This window comes from Phyllostomus hastatus, unplaced genomic scaffold (genome assembly GCF_019186645.2).
Source record: "Phyllostomus hastatus isolate PE091 unplaced genomic scaffold, TTU_PhHast_1.1 phas_contig_118, whole genome shotgun sequence".
Lineage (NCBI taxonomy): Eukaryota > Metazoa > Chordata > Mammalia > Chiroptera > Phyllostomidae > Phyllostomus > Phyllostomus hastatus.
Genome location: NW_025333543.1, coordinates 204356 through 223924, shown reverse-complemented (window position 1 = coordinate 223924; position 19569 = coordinate 204356). Strand labels below are relative to the sequence as shown.

Below are 19569 nucleotides of genomic sequence, written 5' to 3'. Positions count from 1 at the left end.
TTAACCCACAGAATAGTCTGTGTTTTCTTGCTAGTTTATCACTTCTTTCTCCTTCTTCTCTCATGGTTCTGTCTCATTGCTATCCCCCTAAATTACTCTTGAGAATTTGACATTCTTTTCACAGTTATGCACAGGGAAGGCAGTTCTCTCTAGCCCCTCTTCCGAAGAGCAGCTCCACTCGGCCCTCGCAGATCCGCACTGATCAGTGGGGTGTAGATCGAAGGAGCCTTTTATTTAACAGGAGCCACCCTCGAGTTACTGTTGTGAATAGACTTTCTCCCCTCTGAAAAGTGGTATATCCTCCCCTCGACCGCCACAAAAACCCTGTTGACTCCCAATCTGTCACTTGGACTGTTGCTTCGAAACTGGTTTCTTGTTAACTTGTTCCTAGCCAGTTTCTATCCAGTTTCTCTGTCTCCATTTGCACTCACCTGAAAGTTGTCTCCCACATACTAGAGTGCTGTTTTTCCAAAATGCCGTTCTGATCACACCAGTCACCTGTTTGAAATTATTCAGTGGTAACCCATATTCTTCTGTAGAGTGAAGTTTAAATCCCCTGGCATGGCAAACATGGCCTCGATTATCTTTCTGCCTCATCTTCTATCACTTGTCCTCATGAACTCTGTGCTAAAGCCAGACTGAGCAACTTAAACAAGTGCTGACCCCTCTGACACACACCTTTCCACACACCACCTACCTGTCTGGAATTCCCCTCCCATTCATTATACCTGGTTAGTGCCTACTTGTCCTTCAAAGAAAACCTTGAAAGGTGAGTTGCTTATTGCCCCAAAGACACGGGGGAAAGGGTGTCCTTCAAAAAAGGCCTCTATTCTCCTGCATACTTTTCCTGGGTGACCTTATCCAAACTCTTACCTTTAAAATAGCACATGTACCCCATGACCCCATGTTTGTGGCTTCCTTCCAGCACAAGTACCACCCCCTGATTCTAAAGCCACACATTCGGGTGGACAGACCCTGCAGACACAGTGTGTTTATAACTGAGCTCGTCTCTCTCCTCCCATACTTGCTCCTGTTAGATTCTGTATTCTGGTCTCATAATACAGTTTCCTTACATTCTATACTATTTGTGAACATGTCTTGGTCTTTCAATTATCTACTGGATCATATATCTTGGAGATCAGAAACTGCATCTTATCTTTGTGTCCAATAAACAGCCAGCATTCAATATGTACATCTGACTAGCTGGATGTAATCAGCTATCAACGACAATGAAGAGACACCATGACAGTATCTTCTCACCATTCCTCCCAGGGTGGGCAACAGTGGTGTGGGGTCAAAAAGGGTTGTAGCTGAGAAAGGGCATTCTGGAGGCAACATGGGCCCCAAGGTCTATGAAAGGGTAGGGGTGTATTACAAAGGAACAGCCAGTGGTAGGCGTTGTGCACATTGTAGGGCCAGAGTTCTAAGAATAGCCATATCCACTCTCCCTGGCCCTCCTCCCCTGGAGACTCCACCCCTTTCCCTTGTGTGATCTGGGGCAGGGGTCGAGCTGTGGTCATGAGTGGTAGTACAAGATCCAGTAGGAAGGACACCAAGTCAGGAGAATGTTCGGGCACCCAGGCACTGACAACTGGAAAATGGAAGTCCTGTTCTCTAAAGAAATCATTCTGAAGTAAAATTAGTATAATGTTTAAAACCCTAACTCTTGAGTTCAGTAGACAAATTTTCACTCTAAAGCAGAGGTTTTTACTTAGATATGTATGAGTATTCTGTTTGTACATTGGTTATTCTGCACTAATTTTCAAATAATCACTTATTCCAGATTTAAACATTGTATAATTATCCATATAGTCTTTATTATAACTTATACAGTTTCTTAGACAACTTTTGGAAGTTACATATTTTTAAAAATTAGGCATGTAACAGAAAAGTATACTGACCTCCTGGATCAAAATACTGTTGTCACTAGCATAAACTGCTAAATTCTCTCTCTTCCTGAGTGAACTCTCAGATGATCCATCTGAGTAATCCCTGTTCCATAAACACCAATTTCATACTCAGATGATTCCATCTGAATAACTCCCATTCCATAAACCAATGATCTAAAGTCAGTCTCGGATTTGCAGGTTACCCTCTCCGAGTTTTTCACACACTGACTCCCCTTCAGGCTGGGGCCGTGTGGCAGCAGCACCCACACTGGCGCCTAGCAAGTTCGTGTGAACAAACGACCCAAAACTCGCAGCTCAGAGGAACTCTTTACTTTGAAGCAAAATTGTGAAAACTAAACATTTTTGACATTTAAAAAACGCAGAAGGGAAATAGTTATTACACGTATTTGTGAATGTCTTTCTAGAATATATATTTTAATCTTTGTAGCTCTTGCTTTATCAACATGTCACAGATTAGCAGTTGTGAGACTATGCAGGAGACCAGCAAAAAGCTGAGAACGTCACATCAGGAGGAGCAAGGTAATACTTACTAACACTCATTGATTTTTCTCTAAATGCTGCCAAGAGTTTTTGGTGACTCTTTTCAGAGACACTCATAGGAAGTTTAACAGGAAACCTGATCTGTCAGAACTTGTTGAGATGTAACTATGAATAAAAGAAGTTGTCATTAGTAAAAGTTATTATTTTTTAAAAGATTTTATTTATTTATTTTTAGAGAGAGGAAGGGAGGGAGAAAGAGAGGGAGAGAAACATCAATGTGTGGTTGCCTTTTGTGTGCCCCCTACTGGGGACCTGGCCCACAACCCAGGCATGTGCCCTGACTGGGAATGGAACCAGCAACCCTTTGGTTTGCAGGCCAGTGCTCAATCCACCAAGCCACCCTGACCAGAGCTAAAAGTTATTTTTAAAGAAATGCAAATAACTTTTAATATAAACAAAAGGTAAAACAAACCAACTTCCCCATATTTATAAATAAAAGTCACCACTGGTGTGATAAAGACATGAAATAAATGGAATATGCTTAAGGAAAGAAGACCGACTGGCAGAGATTACTTGAAGTTCAGAGAGAGAATTCTGAGGTAATTCTAAATAAATTCTTGTGCAATCATTTATTAAGCATTTGGGATTACTCAAACATGTCAGTTGCCTAATCTTTAAATAGAAAAAAATATTTTAATAACGATGGAAGGGGAAATGAGAATTGGAGATAAGCAAATCCCATTCTATTCACTGAATACTCCAAAAATCAGGGGTTGTATTAATCTCAAAGTTTGACTTGCAAAATTTGAGCAGTCACTAAAGTGACTGCTAGTTAAGCTGCATTATTACAACATATTTTCCTTTATGTTGCACTTTTTTAAATTTTGAAAACAGAATAACAGTATTTCCTTTTGGGTCTTTACATGTGCATACATAAGCAGAAAAATCCCAAGCCTTCCACATTTGAAGAAAAGACATTGGAGTAATATTTTTTATTTTTTCACCAAGACCATTCCTGGTGTGTTAATAGACCTGGGAGGCAGAGCACTGCAGTGGTTAAGTGTCCAACCTTTGTATTAAGACAGACCTAAGTCTGAGGCTCAGTTTGGCCACTTACTATTTACCTTTGTGCAAATTATTGAACAAATTATTTAACCTAAGTTTCATTTGTCTTGACTGAAAAGTTGGGATTATACCTTCCTCATGTAAAACACTTCAGGCAGTGCTCAGCACTTAACAAGTGTACCAATAAACGCTGCTTAGTTATGATGGATCCATCTGAATGTGATTTTTCTCAAAGGAAAACCATCTCAGTGACAACAGGTCTGGGAGTGGAGTAAAGCATGGCTGTGGAACTTGCAAAAGCCCCTTAAATGGTTTCATCACTGTCATCAAAAAGCAGTGTGGTCTGAAACTAGGTGGGTGGCTACATCACCCTCTGCAGAAAGGAAACAGGGCCAGGGGTTGGCCTCTGAGGAAGTCAGAGCACAGTCTGCACCAGGAATTGCAAATCTAGGGAGCAGATGTTGACTGTGCCATTTGGGGAGAGTGTTTACTAGAAAAACACGTGGAGGGACTGCTAACCGCATGGCCACCACAAATCAGGACTGACACTGGAAGATGTTCTTGCTCTAGTTTACAAGAAATCCATGGAATTGTCTCTGTCCTCCCCATACCCCATGTCAATTAGCAATCTTCAAGAACAGAAACATGCATTTCATTCTGTGTGTTATATATTCCTAGCCGTCTCAATTACCTGACAATTACTGTTAATTTCAGTGATGGGGAGGGAAGTAGGAGATGCCAAGAACCATACAACAAAAAACTGTACTGGACAATTTCTTGAAGGGATAAGCCACATGGAGGTAATTGCTACATTTGGAGAGAGTCAAGCTGGAGAGAGTTTTGAGGGGACAGTGCTTTCAAGAGAAGCAGTAACTGAATACTGAAAAGTAGGCCTCGCAATTCTCTGAAATCTGTTTTTCTTCTGGTTTCCTGTTCAACACTGTGCAGCAGTCTCTATCTTCTGGGGAGGTGCTATGAGGAAAATGCTGCTGGGAATTCAGGTCTGGGAACCAAACAACTTGGGAAAAAGTTTCCTTTATTTTGTATTTTAACAGCATGATGTTTGCTCCTCCAGAAGACTTGCAATAGCAGCTCTGGTGAGTCAATGTATACCATTGTCAAGGTGCACATTTATTCAGGCCAGTTATTTGAGGAAAAAATAGATGACATCTAAGTGCCCCCAGCACATACATTTCACTGCATAGTGTGTTGGATATTGAGATTAGTGCATGTCCAAGATTCCATGACTAATGGTTGGTCCTTTCCTTCAGTTATGAGAACAAAAGCCATGGAGAAACGCTGGTTAACACTGACAGAACTCTTAAAGGGTGTACATACTTCCTATGTACATCAGTGGTTTAAACTCTTGCCGTATTTAGAGATAAATTATATAGCAACTTAATGTTCACAATCCTGCATAAAACAGCCTATAGTCACCAAATCTTCAAACTAGGCCAAGTTTTCACCACTGAATCCTTTGTCAGTCTCATAGGTAATGATTACAAACAGAAATCTTTCCCTTACCATTTTTTGTTCCCTCCCCCGCACTCCTTTTTTTCATTAGCTGCTAGGTGCAGTCATGTAAACTTCCTAAGAATCATGACCTATGGCCAAATGCTATTGTATTTCTCCATCTAAATGGAGTCAGGGAAGAAGTTGTGCATTAATTCTTCCTCCTTGTACCGGGGCAAGTTGTTTTTAGATTTCATAGGTCAGGGTAGTTCCATAAATCCATCAGTATACAGCGTGGGGCAGAAGTAGGCTCACATCTGTTCATTGGGAAAATATACAATAACTAGTAAGTAATAATACAAGAATAAACTCTCTTTCGAATATTCACAACTATAAACTCCTTTTGCCCCACCCTATATATAAATATTCCTGGCCATGCCCACTAACACAAAGGTAACTTAAATTACAGTAAGTGGTTCCAAGGCCGGCCTCTCTAGTGACCTCGTGTATTCAGACAGGTGTGGAAGATGCTTACGTGGCCTCGGCCAATGGTACCTGCACAAGTGTGTCTTCAGCATTTAGTGGAGTTTTCTCTAGCCCTCCTTTCCATTGTCACCAATGCACACCTTTTTGCCATTCTTTCACAACCAGTCTGGGGCACACGTTTTGTCCCAGCCTGTGTGAAGGTAATTTTAATAAACTACAAAAATCTGCTAGGGAGCTGGCAGAGAGGATTTCTCAGTAGCTCCTAGCATTACATGGTCACATGAATTTCCTCTATTACCCTAGTTTTAGAAATACATTGGTAGATGGAGTGAGGGAAATTTGTTTTTGTCTAAGGCCCACTTTAATTTACAGTAACAGTAATCTCAGACATTAGTATAGCACTTGCAGTCAAGTGCATTCTCGCCTAGTAGCTTTGAAAAGATGTCTGGGAATTTCTGAAGACTTGGAACATGATATAGAACATTTGCTTATGTTCCTGTTCCTTCTTTTTTTATTCTCCAGTTCCCACTAATGCTTAAGAAACTTGTGTATTTGAATGCTTCTTGGGCAAAACTCTCAACAAATATTCCTTTACACCTTTTACAAGACTCATCCCTATGGAAAAGCTTATCAACAAGAAGACACAGCAATACTCCATTTTTTAATTAATAATGTCAAGCAGTTTGTGTCATCGCTGCAAATCTCACCTCATATACCACAAAGCAAGACCAAGGGGTGAGGTTAATGCTATACTGAAGTGTTAACCAGCCATGCAGTGGAAGGAATACATTTCTTTCCTACAAGATGTCTTCTTTTACAGCAACCCACCAAGTCTCACTTGTTTAACTGAACATGATTCCAGAAGAAAGCTTTACAAAATCAACATTGAACTCAAACTCACAATGTATTTGTTTCTCTCTACTCCTAAGTAGGGTATTAGAATAGCCAGTGGAATGTCTGACATTTAGATATTTGGGAAATGAAGAAATGTAAACTATAGTGACTCCCATCAAACCAGTTGTTCTGTTTGGGTTCTGGAAAACAAAGCGAAGTGGAGAGTAAGATGCTGGCTGGGCGCAGGTGCTACCTAAAATTTCTTTTTGCGTAGTGTAACTGGTCTGAATCATGTCAGGCTGGCCCAGGCATGCTGGCTGTAACACTTTTGGGCACTGGTGCAGATTTAAAGCAATCATCTGGCTCAGCATCTACTTGGAACTTTCTAAACATCTTTAGGCAGCAGGTCCTTAAAAACATGTTTTATAGCATCCAGGTCTTCCACCATGGACAAAGGTCACTTAAATAGAATCATAGGATGTGCTTGAAAAGAAAGTGGTTCCAATTTTAGGACTATACTAGTAAATTAGACTTGCTTGTAATTACTTAACTACTAATGTTAAATATACAACCTTTGGCAAATATCCATAATAAAATTTAGAAAAGTTTTTTTAAAAAAGGAAAAAAATGGAGTCTTCCATTTGCATGAACTGGTATAGAGTGAACTTTAGCTGAGTATACCAACTAAGAAAATGTCAGTCCTTTTATATCTTTGCTCAATAAACCAAAAATACTAAATATGCTATTTCATGGATTTCCTACTAAGTAGTTTCCATCCTTTAAAATTTAGACTCTAGTATACTTCTTAATATTTACTTGCAGTGTTCTCCCGGTCATCAATCTTAAAACTCTACTTGCAAACACAAATTCTTGTCCTTTCTGTTCTCTGTATTAGACCCCATCCTTGCTAAATAAATAAATCATTAATATTTTTAAAAGGCTATTTCTTTTAGATTCAGAAGTTGATGTAAGGGGTTAATAGACAACCACAGAATTAAGAGATTATGATAGTTTCTCTATAGTTAATTGGACATAACACCTTTCATTTCACTTGTTTCTTTCACCACCACAAACAGGAGAAGTGTCTCATTTCCCTGCCTGTTTCCCAGCAAGGGTAAATAAGTCCGTGCAACCAAGAGATTAGAATCTCTTCTCTTGCTACTAAGAACACCAGGAAGCTGGGTTTACAGTGTTGTTTCTCCTTGTGCTCCTTGGAATAACTCCCAGTCATTAAATTGACAGTGCAGCTGTTGTCAGGCAAATTTATTGTAAGAGTTTACAAAATACTTATGCTTAAATAAACGTAATGCCCGTTTACATTTATAAGAAACTAACAAAAGTAATTTGGATGTAGGATACAAAGTTCATTATCAGTTCAACCCAGTCGTAAAGGACAGGAGTGTCTGGTGATAACCAAATGCTTGGACAATGTGGGGAGACCTCCGTCACTGAGCCAGAATATGAACACGTGCTTTAGATTCAGAGACTGGCTCCTCAAAGTGAGCCAGGCTTCCCAGGCACACACCAGGACAGGATGCTGGTGGCTGCTATCAACACCCAGATGACACGTGAGAGGGTGAAATTTGTAGCCATAAGCTTTTCAGAAACAGAGTAAATCTGCAACTTATCCACAATTCAAAAAGTAGAGAAAAAAAGGATAAAACAGTATTATGGTAACTAATAAAGAGCAAATAAATTGGTAGTCAGATCTGGCTTCTAACATTAGCTCCTTCTTACCCCAGCCAAGTCCCTCAACCACTCTGAACATGCGAAATGAGAGTAGGCTTGATATAACTCAATGGCCTCTGTCTTTCAGTTGTGAAATAGTATTTTTAGACTTAAGATGGGAGGGGACCTATCTTACTCCACTTTATATTTTAATACCTATCACATATATAGTCTTAATAAACAGTTGTTTAAATACGGTGATACTGCTTAAGAAATTTTTTTCCAAAACAACAGATTTTTAATGATATATTTTATTATGCTATTTGTCCCATTTACCCCCTTTATTCCCTTCTGCCCTGCACAGCCCCTCCCACCCCCACTTTAGTTCATGTCCATGGGTCATATATATAAGCTCTTTGGCTTCCTCATTTCTTATACTATTCTTAACCTTCCCGTCTATTTCCTACCTACCATTTATGCTACTTATTCTCTGTACCTTCCCCCCGCCCCTCCCACTCCCCTGATAACTCTCCATGTGATCTCCATTTCTGTGGTTGTTTCCGTTCTAGTTGTTTGCTTAGTTTGTTTTTGTTTTAGGTGTGGTTGTTAATAACTGTGTTTGTTGTCAGTTTACTGTTCATATTTTTTATCTTTTTTTTCTTACATGAATCCCTTTAACATTTCATATAATAAGGGCTTGGTGATGATGAACTCCTTTAACTTGACCTTATCTGAGAAGCACTTTATCTGCCCTTCCATTCTAAATGAAAGCTTTGCTATATACTTAAGTCTTGATAAAAATCTTCACACACTGATCAATAACTAAGATAAAACTGAAGTTGGGTCAAGATACATGAATTCAAGACAGAAAATAATGTCAATGTTAAGTTCCATAATGCAATTTGATACTGCATTTACTGCCCTGTCCAGTGTGGCTCAGCTGGTTGAATGTTGCCCCACAAAGTGCAAGGTGCTGCTTCAGCGCCCAGTCAGGACGCATGCCCGGGTTGTGGCCCAGCCCCGCAGCTGGGGCATGTGCGAGAGGCAACCAACCGATGTTTTTCTCACACACTGATGTTTCTTTCACATAATGTTTCTCTGTTTCTCCCTCCCTTCCCCTCTCTCTAAAAATAAACAAAATCTTTAAAAAAAAAACCCAAACTGGACTCACTCTTAAAAGTTGTAAAAAAAATCCTTACCAAGTATAAGAAATTTTCATTCTTTAAAACTTAAGAGGCCATTTCAAACTTACTAGAAATTCACCAATACAAAAATATCTGACTAAACTAAAACCCACCTATAAGCTATCTGTTGTATTTTACTAAAAATAGTGTGCTATTCGTATCGTGATCTGTCAGTCTTAATGGTTGTGCACATAATCATTTTAGATTTACAGTGGACTAGTGTAAAATTAAATACTGTATCAATAGTTAGTATGACCACTAATGTGTATTTAAAGAACAAAAAATTATGGCTGATTTATCTAGACATGTTTTGTTATTAAGCCAAAATTTTCAATGGGCTCCCTCATGGCAATGGCAGATACCATATATCATAAACAGAAATAACAGGTCTTACCTTTAGCTACAAAGCATGTTTCCCATCGTATTCATAACAGCCAATTTATTATACCTTTTCCCAGTGGCTTCATGAGAAGCAAAGTTTTAAAAAAATCCATGAATAAAAGACACAGATATTAAATATAAGAGAATGTCATGATTTGGAAGTGGTGTCAGTATAAGTGTGCAAAGTATGATTTCTTGACTTTTCCATAAGTATTTTCTATTGTACTATAAATAGGCCTTATCTCTATAGTTGTCCTTTCAGAACCCTATTCCTAAAAAAAAACAAGAGTAAGTTATTTAAGGAATTTCTCTGTTGGTTAGATAAATATAATGTGGCAAGAACAATTCTGAGGCACTTTTCTCTTTAAGACTTTTTGGTAAAGTTTGGTTAATACATTAACTGTTAACCTTCGTGTGACACAAACAACTTTTTAATAGAACATACTATTCTTGAAATGTTTGTTAAATTTGGTTAAAGCTCTTAGAAGGAATTTTGTAGCATCCTACACACTGGATTCCATAACTTAATCTTCAGAAACCCATTTGTGCCCGGGTCAGTAGAACAAAAAACTCTATGTATTGAAAACTGAGCTTCCTGTTTCAAGTGAGAACTGTCTTCAACACCATTTATTAAGAGCTATCTAAATCCCACATGAACTGCTATATTTGGCTTTACTGAAAGTACCAGTAAATTCCAGAATCTTTATGATTTAGAAACTTCAACCTTTTGCCTATGTGTAAATTCCTTTCAGCCTGACCTTGCCATGTGATCGCTCTGTGTGACACAGCAGTGGCTTCCCCAGAGCTGCTGAGCAGCCAGCGTGCCTCCCAGCAGAACACGGAGTAGCATCCGTTTGCTCTCCATGTTTATTTAATGGCACACTCACTCTCAGGGCATGCAGTCTGCTGAAAACTTCCATTACCATTACCATTACCATTCACTGCTGTGTACCCCTTTCTATATTATATAGTCACAATTTCCCCCATCTTAATCTCTTAACAATAAACAAATAAAAACACTATTTTATATATTTGAGTCAAATTAATTTTATTATGCTTCATGATGAATTGCCACCTGTGCAACATCCTACTCACTATACATTTCGAAAAAAATTCACATACTAAACAAAATTTCAGTTGATAAATGGAAATGAATGATTGAAAGTCTTTATGAATCTCATACATACAATATGTGGCTAGCTGAAATTGTCTATCACATAGCATTTAGATATAAAAAGCCTCATGCTAGTTTGTTAAGTGCAAAGGCTGTCAGACAATCATTTAACTGGAGTATATATAGGAGGCTTCCAGACAATGTACAGACATAGTGCTGACCACAGTGTAAGGTGGCGGAGGACTGAAACATGCAACCTTTACATCTAAAGTAGATTTTGTTTTCATGCCTGGACCGAATTCCACAGCTGCTTGTGTTTCAACCAGTAATTTAGACTTTGTGCAACAACAATAGAAAGTACTTTTTTTCTTTAAGAGGAAAGAATAAACTCGAATACCTTTGGCAAATTTTATACCCATCTTACATGTTTAAAATTGTGTTTCCAACTCAAAGAATTGATAGCCTGTGCTCAGAGCAGCTTCTGATAGTTATCATACCAAAGTAAGCTGGAAAACCCTGAACTCCTTGGCCAAAAGTTAAGAGAAATCTTAAATTGGCATTACCTTAAAGACATGTCTAGGATATTTAAAATGTTTTATAGTGTTGCAAAAATTGGAAAATGTTTAATATTACTTAAAATAAGTACACTGTTCTATTTACCATTTGCACAAATTCCTAATTTTACTGGTTAGTAGTTGTCAAGCCTCATCCATACCAGATTCAGCTGAGCTCAAGCCACAATGAAAATTAGAGTAAGCAGAAAAAGGTTTCCAGAAGCAGAGGGCACTGTTTTTTGTAAGAACAAAAGTCTAGAATATTTCCCATGGCCTTAAATTACTCTTGCAAGGAAGGTAACATTCTTTGAATAACTTAACTATTTTACTGCACCACTTAACTGCTTTCAGCAACAAAACCTTTTAAATTATTTCTTATGATAACTAGATGCATGATCACTAGACTATGTGATGACTGGTAAAAATTCAAGCCACATCTTGCAGGTCCAGCCTGTCAAGATCATTCCAATACTAGATTTTGGTTGGTATAATTCTAGAGAGCTTAATTAATTTTTACTTGGATACTGTGACTACAGTAATGAAATACACTTGGAACTACATTCTGCATATGACTCAATGTGAGAAAAAAATCTGTATTTAAATCACATAATTTTTCTATCTAAAATTTAAAGTAGGTAGATATGATAATTAGCATTATAAATATGAAAACCACCTTTAGGCAGATTAGTGTATTGTAGAGAGGCAAGGAAACCCTAACTTTAACATATCATTTAGTATACATAACAATGTGCAGGTTGTAGTGTTTTATTTATTTTTCTAAAACAAAAATCTAGCATTGAGTTATATTTTCCAAGAAATTTGACATTGGGATAACTGACTTTATAATAAAAAAAGGTAACCCTTCACCTGACATTTGACAAAAACCTTGAGAAATTATAAAAATTAAAAAAAATAGTATAGTAGGTTCAACATCAGATTATATTTTATGGTTATTTTTTAATACCTCAATCCATATAAACTGAAAAATAAAAATTATTAATCTCATATCATTTATAATGGACTGATTTTTATAGCATACTTAACTAAATACTGAAGTGACTATATGTAGTCTCCTTTAGTTCTTATGAAAATTATCCCCAAGGCCCCCCAAATTCCAATAATTTAAATAACATTTATTTCAGAATAATACCAAAAATATTTTTTAAATTTTTGCTAAAAAGAGCCTGCCACATTTGCTATAGCATAAAAATAACTTCAGTCAAGTACAGGTATGTAAGGGCTCCTTATGATTCCAGCCTCCAAATGCCACTGCTACACAGTAACAGGTAGTATTGCTATAAGAGGTGTGTTACCGATTTCCCCAATTAGCATCTCTGTAGTGATTTTATGTAGAGCATATTGCTAAAATTTGAGAAAACTGCATTAGTGTAGTGATGACTAGAGAACTGTGCAATCTGTCAGCTTCAACATTCATGTAGCATTGTGTTCAAAATGAAGGGGCTAAAAATAAACTAAGGTTTGCATCACTTAAAAAAGAATGTAGTGCTATACTAGGTTTTAATACGAAAATTTAGGTACAGAAAAAGTAGGGTATGAAAATAGTGTTTTCCTTCTGACATTATAACTAAATTACATTAAGGTTTTTGTCAGTCTCACACATAATATTTAAACTCCCTTGTTGACAGAATGAAAAGTATTCACAAATTAAGTGAGCATACTGGTGTAAACTTGCACACAACAACAGGGAGTAGCTTTGCAGAGGATTATGACAAACCTTTACAGATTAAATGAGGTATTGCACAGATTAATAAAAAAAAGCAAAAAAGGCAACAAAAATATACAGCAAATTGGTAGAACATTTACATGATAATTTTACAGAATCCATAGACAGAAAGTAGTGTTTAGTATTTCACCTTAAAAATATATATATATAATATATAGATCAATCTTCCCATTCATCATCATCTTCAAAATCTTCTTCATCATCTTCATCCTCATCTTCATCTAAAAGAAAATCATTAAGACAAACAATGAAAACCTATGTCCAAATATTAGATATTTCTTGTGTGGTTTCTCCAATTATTGAGCTTCTGAAATACAAAGCATTTGATATCTGGAAGAATCTAGTTACTCAGATAGTTTTAAATGAATCTAATAACATATATCTAATGAGTCTGAAAAGAGAACAGGAGTCAGAAAACTTGGGTTCTAGTCCCTCAGTATTTATGTTACAAATTTCAACCTGTGCGTTTCTTTACACGCAAAGTCACATTCAGGTTGGTCTTTCTGAATTTTAGACTCATGTATTGCAAATCCAACTGCTTTCTTGTATTCTTCACGTGGATTCCTAAAGTTTTATCTCCTTTCCTAACTTGCTTCTCTCCTACCAGTCTAGCCTGCCCCCAGACAGTTACCATTCTCTCAGGTGTTCAGGCCTAAAGCCTCGAAATTAATACTGATCCTGTTTTCACCCCCCCACCCCCACCATCAAACCCATCAAGTCTGTTCCTTTCCTCCACTTCCACTGCTGCTCCCACACCACCATCATATCTCGTGGATATTGCGACTCTAAAGTCCATTTGCCTTAAAGCAAATGGAGTGATATTTACATTCCAAGGTTTAAAAATATCATGTTTTTGCCCTCCAGTGGCAGATCACTGTTATTTGAATAGAATGTAATGTTACCTTGCTATATAAGACCCTACATGATTTGCCCAGTTATTGTCTCCCTGGCCCCCTAAATTTTTTTTATAATACCCTCTCCTTCAATTCACTGTTGCTAGATGCATGGCCTTCTTTCTGTCCCTTAAAGATGCCAAGTTTATTCTTGCAGTAGCTATTCCTCTGGCTGAGCCTTCTCATCATATAGATTCACTCAAAAACCCCTTCCTCAGGGAGGCCTTTCCTGACCATCCTACATAAATAAAGTAAAACCCTCCCATTTTATTTTCCTCATAACATTCACCACTACCTGAAATTCATATGGTTTGTTTATAGATTTGTCTTCACACTCCAGAATATAAGTTCCACAACAGCAGGAACTTGCCTGTCTCATTTATCTCCGAATCCTTAGCATCACAATAGTGCTTCACAGAAGCAGCTCAATAAGTATTTGCTGAGTAATGAATAAATGTCATCAAATTCTATAAGCAATCTTCTATGTTATATACCAAACTTCCACAATTAATGACCTTTTAGAAACTACATACCTTATAAAACCCACGAAGGCCAAGTGTGCGAGACTGGCTGAACAATGGTACTATACAACAAATTGTTTGAAGGCTTCTAAAAGTATTCGAGGTCTAGTATTAGAACTTGGAAATTAACAGAAGCCAAACAGGAGCAAAGATGTTTTCTATGGGCCCCAAACTAAGTTATCACTTTAATAATAATAATAAACAATAATTATTATCAATTATTAATTGATTATTATTAATTGATTAGTCTGGTGGTCAGCTCTAAATTATTACAGTTTATTTAGAATAGAGTTAAATCAACTTCATGTTACTGAACCTCTATGCTTACTTCATTAATAAAAGAAACAATTTGTTACCAAAAGCTTTCACTAGACAGGAGTTCACCTGGAGAAGGCATCAAGTTCAGCCAACTATATATGCATCTACACAGTGACAAATATGGGCATTTATCAGGACCTATGGTGAGGAGGAAGTAGCTAGTAACTCTATCATCAGGTACTACACCACAGGAACAATAATAGTTAAAAAATAGTTAAAAAGTAACCAAAAAAACATGTTATATATTCATTACATCAGCATGGCCATTATCCATGGTTATCTATATCTTAAAAAAAAACTTACTATAGGGGTAATTTTTAACAGAACCTGTAGGTGTCCTTAGTGGTGTGAGAGAGATGTGTAAGTGGGTAAACTGAGACTACTACAGACGTTCGACCTACTGTTGGATATTATCTGACACCCAACCAGGTCATAAAGGTAGAGTGAGAAAATATTCTACCAACAATTATCAATTAAGTAACCCTTTTTTAGAGTAGTGTCACCATTAATTGCTGTATTTCGAAAGACCAGTTCAGCTAACTTACTAGCACCAAACAGGTCAGAATGTCATGTTTTTCCAGAGAAAAATTTGGTTATCTGCTGATTAGAAGAATATAATCTAGCAGATCAATGTTTTCTAAATAAACATTCAGAGAAGTAAACAAGTTTAGAAAAAAAAAAGCCCTTTAATCATTACCTTTAAAGGAAAGGTTGTAAAAATACAACCAACATACTACTGAGCTACCAATTCCAATTACAGGCAGGAACCTCACTGACACTAAGCCACAGGTGGCACACACAAGGCCCATGGGGCGCGTCCGGCCCTCCACCTTGCTTTATTGCCTGGCACCGTGTTTCTACCCACCAGCAGCGCTGAGCTCTCACTTAACTGGTAAGAAGCAGTTACATTTATACAGTCCTAAAATTACATTCGGCCCTTTGAAGGCAACTAACTGCGAGGCAATGTGGCCCCCATTGAAAAGGACTTTGAGACCCCTGTACTAAGCCATAAAAGCAGCAGGGTAGGCAGTACCAAACCCAGTCTCCGTTTCTGTCCTCCTATTCCTTCTTGACCCACTCCTTCCAGGTCACCAATGACCTACCGCTGCTAAAGCTAAACCTTAATTTCCTGTTCTCATTTCCTTGACCTATCAGACACATTTGACCTAGATGATCACCTTATCCTGCTTTAAAATTTCTTCACCTGGCTTCTAATATGCCCGATTCCCCAACCCCAGACCTTATTAGACCATCTCTATTTACACTGCTGATCTCATCTAGTTCCACATGTTTAAATACCATGCATATATTAACGACATGCAAATTTGTACTAAAAATCCAGACCTCTGCATTTGCATTTTAAAGTGTATCTCAAATTATGTATAAAACCAAACTTTGAATCTTTTCTCTCCAACCTTCTGTTCCTCCTAAATTGTTGCTTACTCTGTTAATGAAATTTTCAGCCTTTCAGCTGCTCAGGTCAAAAATCTTGGGATTTTTTTTCAAACCTCATTTCCAACCCAACAGCAAACCCAGTGATCTCCACATTCAAAACATAACTAGGGACCAACCACTTCTCACTGGTGCTGGCAACCCGATTCAAACCTCCATCACCTCTTCCTTAGCTCACTGCCATCCCTCTGCTAAGAACCTTCCAGTGGGTTCCCATCACATTCATGGCCTCCAAAGCCTTACTACCCCGTTTTTCATTTCTTAGTACTCTTTCCCTCCCCTCCCTTGCTCTAGCTGTACTGACTTCTCCGTTGTTTCTCAACTTCAGGGACTTTGCAGTGGCTGATATTGTCACTTGACACCCGAGCACACTTTAGACAGCTTTCTACAAGGCTTCCTCCATGAACTCCTGCTGGTATATTCTCAATTGTCACCTCAGCTAGGCCTCACCACTTATTTCAAAACGTATTTCATTACAGAGCCTGTAACTCCCCATTTTTCCTTAGTATATACCATCATTTAACATGCTATATATTTACCTAATTTATTTTGTTCATTGTCTTTCTCTCACTAGAATGCATGTCCCAAGAAGACAGGAATTTTTGTTGTTTTTAAATTTTATAATCATTCTACAATAAATATTTGTGAACTGAATTAGCCTATCTTTGTAACACATGATGGGAACAAATTATGTCAACGTAAGTAAAACAAATATTGCTCAATTAGAGAAACAAAGAGGAGGAAAATAACATTTATTGATCACCTATTATATGCTACACAATCTGTGTGTTAGTGACATATTATTTTATTTAATATTCACATCAATCATAGAATTTATCAATTCTCTCTATGTAACAAAGAAAACTGAGGCCCATCGAGAGAAAAATGATAGATTGAATAAGAACAAAGATCTGATTCTAGTACATCATGCTGGGGAAGCTCTTCGGTATCCGTGCTCTTTATGAAAAGCAGTGTTTATTTACATGTGGTGTGCATATGTTTAATAATAACCTCAGAATAGGTAGTAGTTAATTCACATAAACGTTTTTAGGAAGTGACAAAAAAAGAGAGGGGAAAAAAAACTCAAACTCTTTAGCAAACTCCAGACACAGTGTAAATTAGCTACTTTATTTTTTTAAAAGCTTTCATTTATTTATTTTCAGAGGGGAAGGGAGGGAAAAAGAGATGGAGAGAATCATCAATGTGTGGTTGCCTCTTGTGCGTCCCCACCGGGCACCTGACGCACAACCCAGGCATGTGCCCTGACTGGGAACTGAACTAGTGACCCCTTGCTTCACAGGCCGGCACTCAATCCACAGAGCCACACCAGCCAGGGAAATTTTCTAATTTCTTAGCCTAACCTCTCACAAATCAGGGAACTCTCCTAAATTTTTTATGTCACAGGAATGATAGGAATGAGATCCAGGAATCTAAAGCCTTTTTAGAGGTTGTCTGCCAGGCATTCTGTCAGTATTGCTCAGTACAGGAAACAAGATTGCCATTTTTCCAAAGTTGTTCTTCCAATGATAGTTATGACTGTGGGGTCCTGACATCCATTAAGCTTTAGATAGACTAGTCACAGTGGTTGACAACTTTTAAAAATACGTCCTAGAATCAACATCAATTAAGTTATTCAATAGAAGGGAAAAGCCAGCAAAGACTGAGTCACAAAACAGAAAGAAAAATAGAATTCAAGCATTCTAATGTGTTAAACATACATGCACACATGCAAATATACCTGAAGAATGAATGGCTTTGCTCCTTTTCTGCATCACTTCCATTAATGCACCCACAATTCCTGAAGTGGGTGCAGGTGTTGGTGGTGTCGACTCCTGGCCATCAGATACCTTGGAAAAGAAAGTTAGCAAAACTCAGTAATAAATCCTTGGCAAAAATTATGTCTCCTGAAAATCTTGCTTTCTTAGAATCAGTTCTTATTTTAAAAGAAACACAAAACAAATAAAAAATACCAAGTAAGCTCAGGACAGGATTAACTAAATTAAGAAGAAATAAGCTACTGACTTAAAATAATTAGTCAAGCCCTGGCTGGCATAGTTCAGCGGATTGAGCGCAGGCTGTGAACCAAAGTGTCGCAGGTTCGATTCCCAGTCAGGGTACATGCCTGGGTTGCAGGCCATGACCCCCAGCAACCGAACATTGATGTTTCTCTCTCTCTATCGCCTTCCATTCTCTATCTAAAAATAAATACATAAAAACCTTAAAAAAATAATTAGTCAAGATATATTTCTGCTCCTTCTTAACATGAGGGGGGACCATCCTAAAACATGAAAACTTATTTTGAAAATTGTGTATTTATACCTACGTGTTTAAACTTCAGTCACCTTCAAAGTACTCTCCATTTGATGCAACGCATTATTGAGACTTTTCCCCACTGCTCAAAACAAGTTTTGAACTCATCAATTTTGATGCCTTTTAGTGTCTCTGCTGTTTTTTTGTTTCACCCCTTCCACACTGGCAAAATGTTACCCTTTGAGGACTTTTTCTTTTAGAACCCGGGGAAACAAAAAAATCACTCAGGGTAAGATTAAATGAATAGGGAGGGTGGGGCACCAGGGTCATGACAGTTTGGGTCAAAAACTGCTGAACGCTCAGTGCAGTGTGAGCAGGTGAGCTAGTAAATCACCCATCATGAAATGGACAAACATGTTTACAGTCTTCAAAAAAAATTCCACTGTAGCTGAACACAGCCTCTCATAGCAACGCCAGCTGTGACACTGATACAGATGGGTTCCTAGAACACTCACCTAGCGGAGGAAGCCTGTACTACAAGGGGCCTGTGCTCCAGAAAAAAACCCCATTTGGGGGGGATTTCCCCTTGTATATAAACATCAATATCTTTCCAAATTTAGAGTATGAATCAAACTCTTTCTTGAAAAACACCTGTCCTTGCAGCTGGGTTACTTTTGTTTATTCCAGTACACAAAGCTGGAGCTGATGAAACTAAAATGGGGCATCATTTTATAAACTGAGGTAATACTTAAGCACACTTAAGATACCTAACAGCAACTGAAGAGACTTATATCCTCCTACATAAACTCAGTTTACTAATAATTTAAAATGAATCTCCTCATAGATTTAACTTCTGAGTATCCAATCTGCAGGCAGTGGGATGAGGCCCAGGACGGCTATGAATGTAGCCCAACACAAAATCGTAAATTTACTTAAAACCTTGTTTTTGCGTATCAGTTTTCATTAGTGTTTGTGTATTTAGTATGTGGCCGAAGACAACTCTTGTTCTTCCAGTATGACCTAGAGATGCCAAGAGGTTAGATACCCCGGCAAGGTGAGTTGGGTAGCTTCCAAAATGCTGCCTATCTCACAAGGCAACTAACTACCTGAAACTAAAGTAACACCTCTCAGCTACAAAGTACACTGGGAGAAAAAAAATTGACACCACAGACTCTCTTTAAAAATAAAAAGCCCTGCTGTGTAGCTCAGTTGGTTGTAGCATCACTCCCGTAGACTGAAAAGGTTGTGTGTTTGATCCCCAGT

At 37.8% G+C, this 19569-nt stretch overlaps 1 protein-coding gene across 2 annotated transcripts in view; it reads right to left on the bottom strand.

The window, feature by feature from the left end:
* Nucleotides 1-10487: 10487 nt before the first annotated feature.
* Nucleotides 10488-19569, bottom strand: part of WASL (WASP like actin nucleation promoting factor) — a 65417-nt gene continuing 56335 nt past the window's right edge. For both annotated transcript variants that reach the window (XM_045847505.1, XM_045847513.1), the window contains 2 exons: nt 17795-17903; nt 10488-13093 (listed from right to left, as the gene is read on the bottom strand). In XM_045847505.1, the coding sequence (XP_045703461.1) occupies nt 13032-13093; nt 17795-17903 (171 nt within the window). In that variant the 3' untranslated portion in view covers nt 10488-13031. The remainder of the gene's footprint in view (nt 13094-17794; nt 17904-19569) is intronic.